This window comes from Oncorhynchus mykiss, chromosome 2 (assembly GCF_057628025.1).
Source record: "Oncorhynchus mykiss isolate SJ-2025 chromosome 2, ASM5762802v1, whole genome shotgun sequence".
Lineage (NCBI taxonomy): Eukaryota > Metazoa > Chordata > Actinopteri > Salmoniformes > Salmonidae > Oncorhynchus > Oncorhynchus mykiss.
In genome coordinates, this window is record NC_143023.1 from 73,140,585 (window position 1) to 73,158,567 (window position 17,983).

Consider the following 17,983-nt stretch of genomic DNA (forward strand, 5'->3'; position numbering starts at 1 on the left):
TTTACTGTTGAAAAGCGATATCCCAATTATAAATACTATAAATACAGTAAAGTATAAATACAGTAAAAAATTGTGGAAACTTCAAGGAGTAGGGCATTCAAGGATTTGGTCTGATGTGAATCTATGATGTCATCGACTTCCCCCCTTGCTTTAGGAACAATTGAGGACAAAAGAGGAAAGGCCCAACCCCCACTTGTGCCATGTCATGATTTACCTGAACCACCGAATGAGATGTCCCTTTTGGAAATAAGGAGTTAAATGAGGTGAAAAGGAGACTGGAATGCCATTTTAAGTGTGTGTATATTATTGTATTTACAGTGCATTCGGAAAGTATTCAGACCCCTTGACGTTTTCCACATTGTGTTACAGCCGGAATTCCATTTTCTTTTTCTTCTCACCCATCTACACACAATAATGACAAAGAGAAAACTTGTAAGTAGAAATGTTTGCACATTTATTGAAAAACAAATACAGAAATATCTAATTTCTCACAATAAACCATATTGACAAAGCAAAAAAAGTTTAAAAAATCTTTAGCAAATTTATAAAAAATAAAAAACTGAAATATCACATTTACATAAGTATTCAGACCCTTACTCAGTACTTTGTTGAAGCACCTTTAGCAGCGATTACAGCCTCAAGTGTTCTTGGGTATGACGTTACATGCGTGGCACACCTGTATTTGGGGAATTTCTCCCATTCTTCTCTGCAGATCCCCTCAAGCTCTGTCAGGTTGGATGGGGAGCGTCGCTGCACAGTTATTTTCAGGTCTCTCCAGAGATGTTTGATCGGGTTCAAGTCGGGGCTCTGTCTGGGCCACTCAAGGACATTCAGAGACGTGTCCCAAAGCCAATATTGCGTTGTCTTGGCTGTGTGTTTAGAGTCATTGTGCTGAAGGTGAACCTTCACCCCTTCCATCTGGCCACTCTACCATGAAGGACTGATTGGTGGAGTGCTGTAGAGATGGTTGTCCTTCTGGAAGGTTCTCCCATCTCCACAGAGGAACTCTGGAGCTCTCTCAGTGACCATCGGGTTCTTGGTCACCTCCCTGACCAAGGCCCTTCTCCCCCAATTGTTCAGTGCGGCCAGCTCTAGGAAGAGTCTAGGTGGTTCCAAACTTCCTCCACTTAAGGATGATGGAGGCCACTGTGTTCTTGGGGTCCTTCAATGTTGCAGAAATGTGGTCTACAATCCTTTTCCTGAGGTCCTGGCTGATTTCTTTTGATTTTCCCATGATGTCAAGCAAAGAGGCACTGAGTTTGAAGTTAGGCCTTGAAATACATCCACAGGTACACCTCCAATTGACTCAAATGATGTCAGAAGCTATCAGAAGCTTCTAAAGCCATGACATCATTTTCTGGAATTTTCTAAGCTGTTTAAAGGCACAGTCAACTTAGTGTATGTACACTTCTGACCCACTGGAGTTGTGATACAGTGAATTATAAGTGAAATAATCTGTCTGTAAACAATTGTTGGAAAAATTACTTGTGTCATGCACAAAGTAGATGTCCTAACCGACTTGCCAAAACTATAGTTTGTTAACAAGAAATTTGTGTAGTGGTTGAAAAACGAGTTAATGTTTCCAACCTAAGTGTATGTAAACTTTCGACTTCACCTATATATACACTGCTCAAAAAAATAAAGGGAACACTTAAACAACACAATGTAACTCCAAGTCAATCACACTTCTGTGAAATCAAACTGTCCACTTAGGAAGCAACACTGATTGACAATAAATGTCACATGCTGTTGTGCAAATGGAATAGAAACAGGTGGAAATTATAGGCAATTAGCAAGACACCCCCAATAAAGGAGTGGTTCTGCAGGTGGGGACCACAGACCACTTCTCAGTTCCTATGCTTCCTGGCTGATGTTTTGGTCACTTTTGAATGCTGGCGGTGCTTTCACTCTAGTGGTAGCATGAGACGGAGTCAACAACCCACACAAGTGGCTCAGGTAGTGCAGCTCATCCAGGATGGCACATCAATGCGAGCTGTGGCAAGAAGGTCTGCTGTGTCTGTCAGCGTAGTGTCCAGAGCATGAAGGCGCTACCAGGAGACGTGGAGGAGGCCGTAGGAGGGCAACAACCCAGCAGCAGGACCGCTACCTCCGCCTTTGTGCAAGGAGGAGCACTGCCAGAGCCCTGCAAAATGACCTCCAGCAGGCCACAAATGTGCATGTGTCTGCTCAAACGGTCAGAAACAGACTCCATGAGGGTGGTATGAGGGCCCGATGTCCACAGGTGGGGGTTGTGCTTACAGCCCAACACCGTGCAGGACGTTTGGCATTTGCCAGAGAACACCAAGATTGGCAAATTCGCCACTGGCGCCCTGTGCTCTTCACAGATGAAAGCAGGTTCACACTGAGCACGTGACAGACGTGACAGAGTCTGGAGACGCCGTGGAGAACGTTCTGCTGCCTGTAACATCCTCCAGCATGACCGGTTTGGCGGTGGGTCAGTCATGGTGTAGCGTGGAATTTCTTTGGGGGGGACGCACAGCCTTCCATGTGCTCGCCAGAGGTAGCCTGACTGCCATTAGGTACCGAGATGAGATCCTCAGACCCCTTGTGAGACCATATGCTGGTGCGGTTGGCCCTGGGTTCCTCCTAATGCAAGACAATACTAGACCTCATGTGGCTGGCGTGTGTCAGCAGTTCCTGCAAGAGGAAGGCATTGATGCTATGGACTGGCCCGCCCGTTCCCCAGACCTGAATCCAATTGAGCACATCTGGGACATCATGTCTCGCTCCATCCACCAACGCCACAGACTGCACCACAGACTGTCCAGGAGTTGGCGGATGCTTTAGTCCAGGTCTAGGAGGAGATCCCTCAGGAGACCATCCGCCACCTCATCAGGAGCATGCCCAGGCATTGTAGGGAGGTCATACAGGCACGTGGAGGCCACACACACTACTGAGCCTCATTTTGACTTGTTTTAAGGACATTACATCAAAGTTGGATCATTCTGTAGTGTGGTTTTCCACTTTAATTTTAAGTGTGACTCCAAATCCAGACCTCCATGGGTTGATACATTTGATTTCCATTGATAATTTTTGTGTGATTTTGTTGTCAGCACATTCAACTATGTAAAGAAAAAAGTATTTAATAAGAATATTTCATTCATTCAGATCTAGGATGTGTTATTTTAGTGTTCACTTAATTTTTTTGAGCAGTATATATATATATATATATATATATATATATATATATATATATATATATATATATATATATATATATATATATATATATACATAGTGCCTTGCGAAAGTTATCGGCCCCTTGAACTTTGCGACCTTTTGCCACATTTCAGGCTTCAAACATAAAGATATAAAACTGTATTTTTTTTGTGACGAATCAACAACAAGTGGGACACAATCATGAAGTGGAACGACATTTATTGAATATTTCAAACTTTTTTAACAAATCAAAAACTGAAAAATTGGGTGTGCAAAATTATTCAGCCCCCTTAAGTTAATACTTTGTAGCGCCACCTTTTGCTGTGATTACAGCTGTAAGTCGCTTGGGGTATGTCTCTATCAGTTTTGCACATCGAGAGACTGACATTTTTTCCCATTCCTCCTTGCAAAACAGCTCAAGCTCAGTGAGGTTGGATGGAGAGCATTTGTGAACAGCAGTTTTCAGTTCTTTCCACAGATTCTCGATTGGATTCAGGTCTGGACTTTGACTTGGCCATTCTAACACCTGGATATGTTTATTTTTGAACCATTCCATTGTAGATTTTGCTTTATGTTTTGGATCATTGTCTTGTTGGAAGACAAATCTCCGTCCCAGTCTCAGGTCTTTTGCAGACTCCATCAGGTTTTCTTCCAGAATGGTCCTGTATTTGGCACCATCCAACTTCCCATCAATTTTAACCATCTTCCCTGTCCCTGCTGAAGAAAAGCAGGCCCAAACCATGATGCTGCCACCACCATGTTTGACAGTGGGGATTGTATGTTCAGGGTGATGAGCTGTGTTGCTTTTACGCCAAACATAACGTTTTGCATTGTTGCCAAAAAGTTCAATTTTGGTTTCATCTGACCAGAGCACCTTCTTTTCCACATGTTTGGTGTGTCTCCCAGGTGGCTTGTGGCAAACTTTAAACAACACTTTTTATGGATATCTTTAAGAAATGGCTTTCTTCTTGCCACTCTTCCATAAAGGCCAGATTTGTGCAATATACGACTGATTGTTGTCCTATGGACAGAGTCTCCCACCTCAGCTGTAGATCTCTGCAGTTCATCCAGAGTGATCATGGGCCTCTTGGCTGCATCTCTGATCAGTCTTCTCCTTGTATGAGCTGAAAGTTTAGAGGGACGGCCAGGTCTTGGTAGATTTGCAGTGGTCTGATACTCCTTCCATTTCAATATTATCGCTTGCACAGTGCTCCTTGGGATGTTTAAAGCTTGGGAAATCTTTTTGTATCCAAATCCGGCTTTAAACTTCTTCACAACAGTATCTCGGACCTGCCTGGTGTGTTCCTTGTTCTTCATGATGCTCTCTGCGCTTTTGACAGACCTCTGAGACTATCACAGTGCAGGTGCATTTATACGGAGACTTGATTACACACAGGTGGATTGTATTTATCATCATTAGTCATTTAGGTCAACATTGGATCATTCAGAGATCCTCACTGAACGTCTGGAGAGAGTTTGCTGCACTGAAAGTAAAGGGGCTGAATAATTTTGCACGCCCAATTTTTCAGTTTTTGATTTGTTAAAAAGTTTGAAATATCCAATAAATGACGTTCCACTTCATGATTGTGTCCCACTTGTTGTTGATTCTTCACAAAAAAATACAGTTTTATATCTTTATGTTTGAAGCCTGAAATGTGGCAAAAGGTTGCAAAGTTCAAGGGGGCCGAATACTTTCGCAAGGCACTGTATGTATGTATATATGTGTATATATATATATATGTATATATGTATATATATATATATATATATGTATATATATATTACACATATTAACACACACACACACAGATATACACTTAGAAAAGGTTCTATACATTTTCTTTCACTTTGAACATATCAGTAGGAAAAAAATCTAATACTTGAATCCCTTTTTAGATTGAATTTTAAGGCAGCAAAATGTGAAAACTGTGCAAGGGGTGTGTAGACTTTCGCTAGGCACTATGTATTTGGGGTTTGATGGGGCTGCTTCAGGTGAGAGCAAAGGACTGACTGATCACTATAACAAATGTTATAGTATGCTGTACGAGCAGAAAGTTACACAGGTAGAGAGGCTACAGTCCGTACTTCTCATTGTCACTTGACTATCAGTATAACGTAGAGAAATCACTGAGACTTGAGTGAACTGCACAGTCTGTAGTTAAAAATAATTGGAGTACAATGAACAATGCTAATAATAAATAATTTATTAATGGGATAGAAATGTAAATTATTCAATAAATTATATTATTTTGTAAGTGCTTCACAACAAAGGCAAGAACAAGGAAAATATTTGTACTTGAAAAACTGGACAGCTCCCACTTAGGGCAAATCTAAATGTACAGAATAAACACAAACAGGCTATGTAACTTATTGGAGTACAAAACTGTCCAACGCCTGTAAAATAACTGTAGTGAAAAACCATTCTGGGCAGGTCATTCACATCTTAACCGGATATGAAAATAATAAAGGAATTAACAGGAAGTACAGTATTATTGATGAACATGTTATCTAATCATCATGAGAGTGCTTTTGATAATCATCTCTGCTCTTTTCTGCTACGTTGTCATCCACAGACACACAACACAAAAACATGACTAGGTTTGGACAGGGAACATCATTATTGTGCGTGACTCAGGGAAGAATACACAAGATGCACACGTCCAACTCAAACTTTTCTGCAATCTCCCAAGGACATGGATGGATGACTTACATGAACATTTGAGTTAGACACAAACATCTCAAGTTAGGATTCAGCCCTTGAATTCTAGGATTTCAAGAGTTTTGGCAAAGCTAAGAAACTGCATTTACGAATAAGCCCATGTGCAGACCTCAAATCTAAATGGAAAAGTATGTAGTGTAGAATGGAGGGTGAAGTGTATTTATTTTGTTTTTCACATGTATATCTCTGTTAGAGGATGGCGTGCAACTCTGAATTAGTCCTCCTGCTTCTTGAGGAAGAACTGCAGTGCTGAGTCCCACTGGTCTCTAGGAAAGCGGTTGGATAGCTCACAGTAATCCAGCAGCTGAGACACTTTGTCTGCATGGTGACAAAGCAAAGGAATAAAAGACAATTATAATGTGTCTGAAGGAGAAGCTTCAGGATTCTTCACTAATGTTAAAGAATTCGATCAATTGATTAAAATAGTCCCAATTATGGGTGGGCCGGGCGCAGTGTGCGCTAACCAAGGTTGCCAGGTGCATGGTGTTTCCTCCGACACATTGGTGCGGCTGGCTTCCGGGTTGGATGCGCGCTGTGCTAAGAAGCAGTGCGGCTTGGTTGGGTTGTGTATCGGAGGACGCGTGACTTTCAACCTTCGATGAGACAAGATAGTAGCTACTAAAAACAATTGGATACCACGAAATTGGGGAGAAAAAGTGGTATTTTATATATATATATATATATGTGTGTGTGTGTGTGGACTATAAACAAAGATTCATACTCATGCACAACTACGCTAACATTTTTTATCTACCTGCTTGTTGCGTTCTGTTGTCTGGATGGTTCTCGCTTGAGGCACAGTCCTGGAGGAAATAAAATAGGAACGTGTCAGTGATCCACAGCATTAAGGCAGGAGTACAGGTGGAGGCCAGACACCATTGTCCACCAGCTGTGAATAAATGGAAGTGTGTGGGGTTAATCTTATCCACCAAAAGATAACTCATCAGGCTTGAAGCTAACCAAACTCAGATACTAACAGATAACTTGAACTTAAAAAACAAGCTTTGCAATGATGTCATTGATCTTGCTTTGTAGTACACTCCTCTGGTAAACACACACATTATTGAAGCATGTAAAGATGTCACAATGTACTCAAATGTTCATCGGAACCATATCCTTAATACTATTAGCATTGCAAAAGCACTAGTTTTAGCTTAATCTCAGGTTAATTGTAAAATAAATAATGACACAAGGCAGGAGACACTATATATCACCCTCTATAGTGCGAGCTAATCTTAGTGTAAATAATAGTATTAGCTGGGCGGTGAGAGGGGAGGAGACAGCTTGTTTACTGGAGGCTAAACCCCTGGCAGGTAAATCCACTGAGGAAGCCATCCATCTGTGTTGGTGATAAACATTCACCGGAAGGCGACAGACATAAAAAAAACAGAAAGACTGACTAAAGAACTGTGGGTCTATTATTTATTTGAAAAGCGTTGCCAAAACATGTATGTGTACGCGTCTGTGTTACCTGTATGAAGGTGGCCAGCAGCACACAGCTCATCTCCTGTTGCAGGATGACCTTGTTCTGGGGGTTGTTGTAGCAGGCCGAGATGAGTGAGGGGAAGAGCACTTTGATGAGGCGCGGGTGGCTGAAGTATTGGAAGGGCAGCTGACACAGTTTCTGCAGCACACTGGGCTGGCGGCCAGACTGCACTATCACCTGGAACACACACACACAGAGTAGGGCCAGTCAACCAGTCAGTCAGCGGCAGTGCCAACCGTAAACTACCACCCTGCACCCCTCCCCGTAAATCTGCTACTAAAGCAACACACAAACACCCATTAGGAGGAGAACTGGAGGGCACAGCCTCCCACCACACAATTACAGGCTAAAAAACACAATGGGATGTTTTGCAAGTACAGTGCCTTCAGAAAGTATTCATACACCTGGACTTATTCCACATTTTGTGTTACAGCCGGAATTCAATTTATTTATTTTCTTCTCAACCATCTACACACAATAATGACAAAGGGAAAACATGTTTGTAGAAATGTTTGCACATTTATTGAAAATTAAATGCATAAATCTCATTTAAATAAGTATTCACACCCGAGTCAAAACGTTGTAGAAACAACTGGATTGTGCAACATTTGCCCATTATTCTTTTCAAAATTTAAGCTCTGTCAAATGGTTGTTGATCATTGCTAGACAACCATTTTCAGGTCTTGCCGTAGATTTAAGTCAAAACTGTAACTCGGCCACTCAGGAACATCCACTGTCTTCTTGGTAAGCAACTCCGTGTTTAGATTTGGCCTTGTGCTGTAGGTTATTGTCCTGCTGAAAGGTGAATTAATCTCCCAGTGTCTGGTGGAAAGCAGCCTGAACCAGGTTTTCCTTTAGGATTTTGCCTGTGCTTAGCTCCATTCCGTTTATTTTTTATCCTGAAAACTTCCCCAGTCCTTAACAATTACAATCATACCCATAACATGATGCAGCCACCGCTACGCTTAAAAATATGGAGTGGTACTCAGTAATGTGTTATATTGGATTTGCCCCAAACATAACACTTTGTATTCAGGACAAAAAGTGAATTGCTTCTCCACATTTTTGTAGCATAACTTTAGTGCCTTGTTTCAAACAGGATACATGTTTTGCAATATTTATATCTGTACGCGCTTCCCTCTTTTCACTCTGTCAATTAGGCTAGTATTTTGGAGTAACTACAATGTTGTTGATCAACCCTCAGTTTTTTCCTATCACAGCCATTAAACTCAAACTGTTTTAAAGCCACCATTGGCCTCATGGTGAAATCCCTGAGCGATTTCCTTCCTCCCCGGCAACTGAGTTAGGAAGGACGCCTGTATATTTGTAGTGACTGGGTGTATTGATACACCATCCAAAGTGTAATTAACTTCACCATGCTCAAAGGGATATTCAATGTCTACTTTTTATTTTTACCCATCTACCAATAGGTGCACTTCTTTGCAAGGCATTGGAAAACCTCCCTGGTCTTTGTGGTTGAATCTGTGTTTGAAATTCACTGCTCAACTGAGGGACCTTGCAGATAATTGTATGTGTGGGATACAGCGATTAGGTAGTTATTCAAAAATCATGTTTTTACCCCTGAACTTATTTAAAAGGGGTTGAATACTTATTCACTCAAGACATTTCAGCTTTTCATTTTTTATTAATTTGTAAAACTGTATAGAAACATCATTCCAATGACATTAGGGGGTATTGTGTGTAGACCAGTGACAAGAAATCTGTTTAATACATTTTTAAATCAGGCTGTAAAGACAAAATGTGGAAAAAGTGAATACTTTCTGAAAGCACTGTAATTGCTGAGCTGTTGTTAAATGGAGGCAATGAGAAATATTAACCGTGAAAAATCTTCTGAATGAGAAAGATCTTGACTTCATTATCAAAAGATACAGGCTTTTATGTTTTACCAGGTTATAGTTGTCTCCAATTGTGCGAGTGTCATTGGGATATTGAACAGCAGACTATATTCCTGTGTGTGTGCTCTGTGCAGTTGAGGTTGAAAGGGCATGCACAGTGCGGGGGAAGGGTGAGTAGACCTCCACTGTAGCCTTGCCACCACCACTTTAAGAAATGAGCAATACCATTACTGGAGTTCTCACCTGGCCGACATCCTGCTCCCCTTTACCAGAGCCCGTCAATCACACGATTACATCCGGCCCACCAATATTAAAACCAAATCCCTCCCAGCCTAGTTTGATTAGAGGGGGGACTGGTCCAAAGGAATTGGTCCTGGCCTAATGCTCAGGGCATCTCCCCAGAGCCTGGGAAGGCAAACCGGGGGGTCACCAGAGTAAATCCTGGCTGGAAAAACACCCCACTGCTTTACAGGTACAGAGACCCGGGCTGGGGCTTAGCTGAAATAGGAACCAGAAGGGCAGGGTGAGGTCTCTTGGCCACAGTGACATAAATTAAGAGGATTTACAAGATTTGGAGAATACACTAACAATACTCTTCCAATGCATTCTCTCTTTGATAATGCACTTTAAGGTTTAAGGGTAGGATAAACAAAACCATAATTCATTGCTTTTATCATTTCAAGCTGAAGCTCCTCAAAGCTGTGTTCTACAGCAGCGTTCAAACGGGCCACATGAGATGCCTCTTCCTATTAACGTCTGTTTAAAGATTCTTTACTGACCAGCAGAAACAAACCACTGAAGAACCTTTTTAGGGGAGTTAATGCTCCCCTGGCAGTCAACTAAAGCAAATTCTCAATGAGAGAGATTAATTCACAAACATGCAGGTTCACTAGGAGGATACTGAAACACCCTGTATTTTCACATTGTCATGTAATGTTTTCACCAAAGGAATGTCTCTAGCTCCATCATAGTTTGTCCACTGACCAGAGGAGGATCTGGTTGTTTTCAAAAATGGAGCTGCTTATTTTCAGTATAGGAGCTAAAGTTGCAGGACTTATGAGCTAAGTTAACAAGATTCTAGATCACCAAATCAATCTTTACCGTTGCAACGCTGCCCGAGGAGGAACTGGCAGAGAGAAAGGTCATACATTTGATTATGAGATCCCAGGTAAAGGAATCTTTCATCAGAACATTGAAAAACACACAAACACTGCAGACTAACAATTTGTTGTTGCAGGGCCAGCTGCTGGACATCATAATCCAGAGCCGTTATAGGTCTCAGAGATTCAGAAGCCAGTATCTGTGTTGGGGCCGATGCTCTAAGGAGACTCAACCCACAAATCATACAGCAATCTCATAATCCTCTGCTATACTACACAGTGTTCCAACTTCCGCCACCTAAACACATTGTCCACCCTCAAGTGCACGCTGCAGGTAGACATAAAACAAAGCTAACTGGCAGCCACAGACCAGAGGTCACTTAGTCCTAGAAAAACCAAGTCTACAGCCAACTTTCCAGGCCTCTCCAGGCGAAGAGCAATAGCAGTGCTCCAAACAGGGATAAGGCCTCCGCCCAGTCTCTCCCTGTCCACTGGAAGTATCTATTCAAACCCTGACATCATAAAAGGACCAGCAAGCGTCTGAAGCCATGAATCAGGCCTCAGTTTAACACAGACCTGTAAAGCTCAAGTGCCTGGTAGCTCTGCTGTGTCTTAACTACAGAGACCTGCCTTTTCAAACAGGCCTGCTCTTTTACGACACTCCATTACATAATCACCTTGCTGTACACCGACAACAAAGAGTGTGTAAAGTTAATGTTCCGAAACACAAACAAAACCTCGGGAATGCCCAAGTTGAAGCGGAAACCAAGCTGAACAGTTCAATGCTGTACAGATGTCAGTGTAGAATTGAGAACACGCATCACACTGGCAAAAAAGGCCATGCAAAAACCAAGGTTAGTTTGCTAGATTTGACAACTTTTAAGATCCAAAGCGATCATGTACTGTAATTCCAGAATAAACTACATCCAGCATATCTTTGATTTGCGACACCCTCCACACATAGGGAGACCATCGTGGATGAGTGGACAGTGGCGGAGTCTATTCTGCATGCTGTCTAGACAGGCCCAGACACCTAAACTAGAGGAACCAGGAGATGTCAGCCTTGGAACAGGGCCACAAATCTGAAGCTCTGGCGCACAACACAAACCAGACCTTCTCCCAAGCCTTCCTCTACACACTGAAGTTACCCTAGTGAAGGAACTGCCCTACTGATAAGAGAGGTGGGCAGATGACATCAGAGGATACTGAGAGAGTATTTTCTGGAAGGGAAGTTAATGCTAAAAGGGCCTTTTAACAACTACCTACCTACCACTCACCCACAGCTGATGGAAGATGTGCACTGAATGCTACGGAAATCATCTACTGACAATCAGATGACGACATGGACAAGAAGACAAGATCCCACCCTGGCTTTTAAGAGACAGGCCAAGAGTATCCGTCTCCTCTAAACCACAAAAAAAACATGGCATTTGCCAAATAACCTGTAATTATTCTAGATTCATCTGCCAACTGACATTGTCAACTTACTCTCGATCAGGTCTCCCCAACTGGTGGCCTGTGTGCAGAAACACTGTAGAAACACCAGCAAATCAACTCCAAGTGATTCTAATTTTGGAAATATTTTACAAACTCTTCTGATGCATAACAGAGAGGTATATGTGATTGTATACATATGTAAGCAAGGTTTGAAATGATTATTTTAGTCAAATATCTTTGTTTGGGCTTCTTGCAGTCTACAAATTATTTGTAATTATGTTCCGGCCCTCTGATCACCCACTCAAGAACAACAGAAAATCGTCCCGCAGCTGAATCTAGTTGATGATCCCTGCTCTAGATCTTACAGCAGATTGGTTGTGAAAGTGCCAGGGCCACAATCACATGAATCATTATGCAAACAGAACCTCTAAAAAGATCTGGAAGTTTATGGGGAAAATGTCCCCCTGAACTACACTAAAGTTAGTTAGACCTGGACTCACCCAAGGTGCATGTAAATCATCTACAAAGCTAACAATCAGGCCCTTTCTTGCCAGTCACCAGTCTGTGTGTTTACTCTGGTGTATAGTAAGACAGTGCATTGGGCTGGCTCCCAAGGTCTGCATGAGCCACACTTCACCCTGGAGGCATGGAGCATTTGGTTTCTTGGCAGTAATGGACTACTGAAGGGACGGTTTCAACATGAGTTTATGGATTACAGGCCCAGAGCTGAGAGTGGGGCTGGGGCCTGCAGGGCAGAGGAAGCGCCCTTGTACAGAATGGGAAGGACAGGGACTTGCCTGGCTGCAGATAACATTGATGTGTGGGATGTCAGTCTGGGAAGGGACCTACTGCAGTTCACAAGCCGCCAGTTTTCTATTTTACACTAGCCTTCATAATGAACTGAAATACTGCATCTGAGTAGTAGATGCATTGCAAGTGTCAGGATGAATTAGTGTAAATTTAAGTAGATTTAGTGACATTTTATTAACCTACTCAGAAATGTCCATAGTCTGGAACCGGTCATGAAATGGGATACATTTGCATACCTTTGCATGAATCTACTTGTGTGTACGTGTGTGGCTATTTTCCATGAATGAGAGAGAGTTTTTCTTAAGACCTCAAAGCCAGGTGTCTGGGTTAAGATGTCAACAGCTTACAGCCATCATTTACTGTTCCCACATTTCAAAGAAGCTCGAGATCACCACCATGAATGATTCACAAATGAATCACTGAAGGTTGGGAAGAAAAAGATGAGCTTACTTAAGAGCCAAGCAATATGGCAGTTAAAAACATTTCATTTAGTCCTCTTTTTAGTGTCTGTCTATGGGTTCTCCCAAAAGACAATGAAAACACATGGCTACATGGCTCTGTGAGCTAAAACACACTTGAAGACACACAAGGCTACATATGTCACTCTCCCAATGGCTTTATGTGTGACAGGCTGAGTTATTCATACCCTCGGAGCAGGGAGAATCTCTCTCTCTACAAAGTCCTTCTTCAAAGTTCTGCGTTTTATGAGCAGCATTATTTCTAGTGCACACATATAAACAAAGGCTGGTGTGCCTGTCCGCCGACAGTGAATCAGCAGTCTGTGTGACCGCACGGGTCGCGGGTCGGCCTGTTTTTGTGCTCTGCCAATGCTTACATTAGCCTGAGAAAAGCTAAAACTACTCCAAATATTTCCCTCTACTCCATCCATCCTGCTCTGCTCTGTTCCGAGCCCACAACACATGGACACATTCCAGGAACAGTGCCACTGGCCAGGATCAGCTCTGTGGAGGTCGCCAAGGATCACTTTTTATGTTTCCTCACATTTTCTCAACAGGGCTCTCACACCTATCAAAATCTACAATAAACAATAAAATGAATTCTGCTAACAAGTCCTAAATGCTGATTGCACTCTTTGGGATGACTTTGGAGCAGATATAGAAAAAGGCATCATATGATCGTCCTACATTTTTTAGCAGCTTGTGCCCTGAATGGAAGTCACAGGTTAAAAACTGCATTAGGGCATTTCAAATTAACAAAGTGCGCGGGTCATAAATTAATATGCAAAAGGATGCTACTCCCAGGCAGACTGTTAGGTTAACTTTACTGTGCAAGTACAAAGCCCAATCATCTGTCACCCCCTAATTCAATCATCAGTCCTCATTCAATTATCCAATATAATATGCAAATACATCCAACAATGGCATAAAAATGCTAATTACGTACATCAGAATAATTAAATTGGATAGGAGCAGTAGAAGAGAGCTGAACTGCCATAAAGTGGAGGCAGATTCTTTAATTAGGACTAAAAGATCTTTGAAATTAGAATCTGTAATCTGCCTATAAATTGCTGCGTGGTTGACTGCGCCTGTGAAGACAAAGACCTTGTAGCAGAGGTTTGAGTCTCAAAGCTCAACTGCTGGCACTGAGGGTCAGGCTTCACATAACTAATGCCCGGCAAGTGGCCTAGGGTGGTCTAGCGGTCAAGGCTGCTGCCTCTGGTCACATGTAGAGCTGCATCATGGGTTTGAATCCAGCCCACTGCTATTTCAGCACACTTTCTTTCATCTCTATATCCAATAAACTTACAAAGACTTAAATAAATAAAATAAAGCACGGACAACTGTAAACACTGTAGTCTGCTCTTGGGCCCAGTAGACAGACTATGCATTACCAATCTAACTACAAAATAATTGATTTGAATGGTAAATCTCTAGTCTATTGATAAACTGGGTAAATCAAGATGTAGCCTAGGCCTATTCACAAGACAGGTGAATGCATATTCAATAAGAGTGGAGTGTGTGCGTGCATTGAGTTATTGAGCTTGTTTTGGCTAATCTCATGGGGCCACAGATAACCAATTTGAGACTTATTGTACTGATCAACAACCTGCTCCTGTTCAGTAGTGTGTGTATGCCTGCCTGTCACGCGGGAGACCGGGGTTCAATTCCCCGACGGGGAGTAAGGACTCGTTTATAAGGCATATCTAGGGTGTACAATGTAGTCCACAAAGCTAGTCCACTAAGTCTACAAAGCGGAAAATACGCTTCACGCTTTCTGATATGATTTCCAGCCTGTGGAGTCTCAGCTTTAGGGCCCCCGAGTGGCGCAGCAGTCTAAGGCACCTCATCTTAGTGCTAGAGGCGTCACTACAGACAACGTGGTCTGATTCCAGGCTGTATCATAACCGGCCGTGTTTGGGAGTCCCATAGGGTGGCGCACAATTGGCCAAGCATCCAGACGATTTGGCCGGTGTAGGCCGTCATTGTAAATAAGAATGTGTTCTTAACTGACTTGCCTAGTTAAATAAAGGTTACAGTTAAAATTTAAAAACATTTGAAGAAGCAATCAATTTATTTGTCTCTAAGACCCATGACATCATTCACACACACAATCAGTTCGAGGCTTGAGCAAAGATGCTATTGACTGGGAGAGATGTGAGGCGGGGGAGAGGAAGTGAATGAATAAGGTTTTTGGGGACAATCAACTTTGAAATCAGCAATATTTTGCATTATGGTTTGCATATCATCACAAACAAGGTACTAGGGAAGTGAATTGATGTTAATGCTAGATTCTCATTCTCAGTGGGGCGGCAGGTAGTCTAGTGGTTAGAGCTTTGGACTAGTAACGGAAAGGTTGCTAGATTGAATCCCCGAGCTGACAAGGTAAAAATCTGTCATTCTGCCCCTGAACAACCCACTGTTCCTAGGCAATCATTGTAAATAAGAATTTGTTCTTAACTGACTTGCCTAGTTAAATGAAGGTTAAATAAATTGCAAAATGTGTAGAATAGCATGAGTTTTGCTATAAAACTACACATTTTTCTCTCTGCCCCATGGCAATATGTGTAGAATTGCAGAAAATCAGCTTTAAAACAGCCACAGTTTCTCTCTAGTATCGATAAATGACTGAAGTTTTTAATGTTCTAGTATCGATAAATTACTGAAGTTTTGGTCTACCATGCAACACTAGTAACCTTAGCGCCAGGCCAGGACCCACATTACACTAGAGAAAACTGGCTGCTCCACTGGGACAGAACAATGGACCCCGTTACTCTGAGGGACAATAGACAGCCCAACAGCACAGACGTGGCAACACAGGAATCGTTAAAGAGGTGGCTCGTTGCTTTTTTATGAATCACAAAAAAACGACACCCTCTCTTCATCTAATGATACGTTATCAGAAGCATATAAAGGAAACAGAAGTATCCTCATATGGAAAGACGGTTGCTACAGGGCCACACTGAATTCATCATGACAAACCAATTGTCATTCATCTCATATTTCTGAAACAGAACAGACATGTGAAATTAACAGTTGTCCAAAAGCGATCCATGGTGAAAACTAAACAAATAGCATCAACACTAAAGCGGACAAACAAAGCTCATGAAAAAAAAAAGACTTCACCTTACTACATACAGTGAGCTCCAAAAGTATTGGGACAGTGACACTTTTGTTTTGTCTCTGTATTCCAGCACTTTGGATTTGAAATGACACAATGACCGAAGTGCAGACTGTCAGCTTTAATTTGAGGGTATTTTCATCCTTATTGGGTGAACCGTTTAGAAATGACAGCAATTTTTGTACATAGTCCCCCCATTTTAGGGGACTAAAGTAATGCAGTGTCATTTTGGAGCAACTGACTGTAAATAATAGAATAGGTTTCTGAACACCTACATTCTTTTGGATGTTACCATGATTACAGATAATCCTAAATTAATTGTAAAAAATGATGAGTGAGAAAGTTAGTGGCATAAATATCATATCCCCCAAAAATGCTAACCTCCCTGTTATTGTAATGGTGAGAGGTTAGCATGTCTTGGGGGTATGATTTTGTGCGTCTAACTTTCTCACTCATCATTATTCACAATTCATTCAGTATTATCTGTCATCATGGTAGCATCCATATGAATGTAGAAGTGTTTAGAAACATATTGTACTCTTATTTACAATAAAAGGGACTCCAAAATGACACAATACATTACTTACAATTGAATTCTATTGGGCACAAAATAATCTGAAAAACAACCAAAACTAACAGCATGTAACACGTTTGTAGAGTCACAAACTTGATGTAGTCTTTTGCGAGCTATTAATGACACCAAATATTTAACTTTTCACTACTTTAATACACAAAAACACATTTTTCCAATACCTTAGGTCCCCTAAAATGGGGTATTATGTACAAGAATAGCTGTAATTTGACAGTCTGAACTTTAACCTCATAGTCATTGTATCATTTCAAATCTAAAGTGCTGGAGTACAGAGCTAAAACTACCAAAAAAGTGTCACCGTCCCAAAACTTTTGGAGCTCACTGTATTTTAGCACAGTTGTGTATGTTAAAACCTTTACCTGGTTGTCAGGGTGGTTGACAGTGAAGTAGCCCACACAGATGATGACTTCCTGCAGCAGCTCTTCAGAGGAGAGCTGAGAGCAGTACCACAGCAGGGAGCTCACTATGTGGCGGAAGGCAAGGGACAGCCCCTCAGCACCTAGAACAGTCTGAGACAGCACAGAAACATCATCAGCAATTAAACACCACTGAGAAACCACAGAAACATCATCAGCAATTAAACACCACTGAGAAACCACAGAAACATCATCAGCAATTAAACACCACTGAGAAACCACAAACACAAAGCAGACACTAGCTAGCTAGAGACATTCACGAAAACTAACTGGATAAATGAACAATAGTGCTAAAAAGTTGAGAAATCAACACTATGCTGTTAATGTACGAGAAGCTGGATTTGCTGAATTAAAAGAGAGGAGAGGGATGGTTGTGCTTTAGCGGCTACAGACTGGTTGATTTTGTGTACAGAGACTCTGCTAGGGGGTCTCTCCCCAGCCCCAATACCAGGGGTCCTACCAGAGGGACCCCAATCCCCCTGCAGATGAGATGCTATCAGTGGTCCACAGACAGTATTTATTAAACATGTCAGTATGACTGAGCACCACAGGGTCAGCACAGAAACAAACCACTGGAATCAGGTTGGGGTGTATGGATGAGGATTGGACTGGGGACTGTGGGGAGGAGGGGGTTAACAGTCTCCTAAACAACAGGACTTACCTGAGAGGGCCAATCCTGCTATCAGACCTGAGTCTCACTCCTGTCTACACTCTAAATATAACACTCTGCATACTGTAGACATAACCATCTCCCCCAATGTAATCAGTCTTAGGACCTGGGAAGAACAGTAAGACAAACTGACCCTAT

General features: G+C 42.0%; 1 protein-coding gene across 7 annotated transcripts in view; it reads right to left on the minus strand.

The window, feature by feature from the left end:
- Positions 1–5,369: 5,369 nt before the first annotated feature.
- Positions 5,370–17,983, minus strand: part of scaper (S-phase cyclin A-associated protein in the ER) — a 116,052-nt gene continuing 103,438 nt past the window's right edge. For all 7 annotated transcript variants that reach the window (XM_090206745.1, XM_021571194.3, XM_021571178.3 and 4 more), the window contains 4 exons: positions 17,119–17,268; positions 7,371–7,562; positions 6,654–6,702; positions 5,370–6,217 (listed from right to left, as the gene is read on the minus strand). In XM_090206745.1, coding sequence (XP_090062871.1) covers positions 6,114–6,217; positions 6,654–6,702; positions 7,371–7,562; positions 17,119–17,268 — 495 coding nt within the window. In that variant the 3' untranslated portion in view covers positions 5,370–6,113. The remainder of the gene's footprint in view (positions 6,218–6,653; positions 6,703–7,370; positions 7,563–17,118; positions 17,269–17,983) is intronic.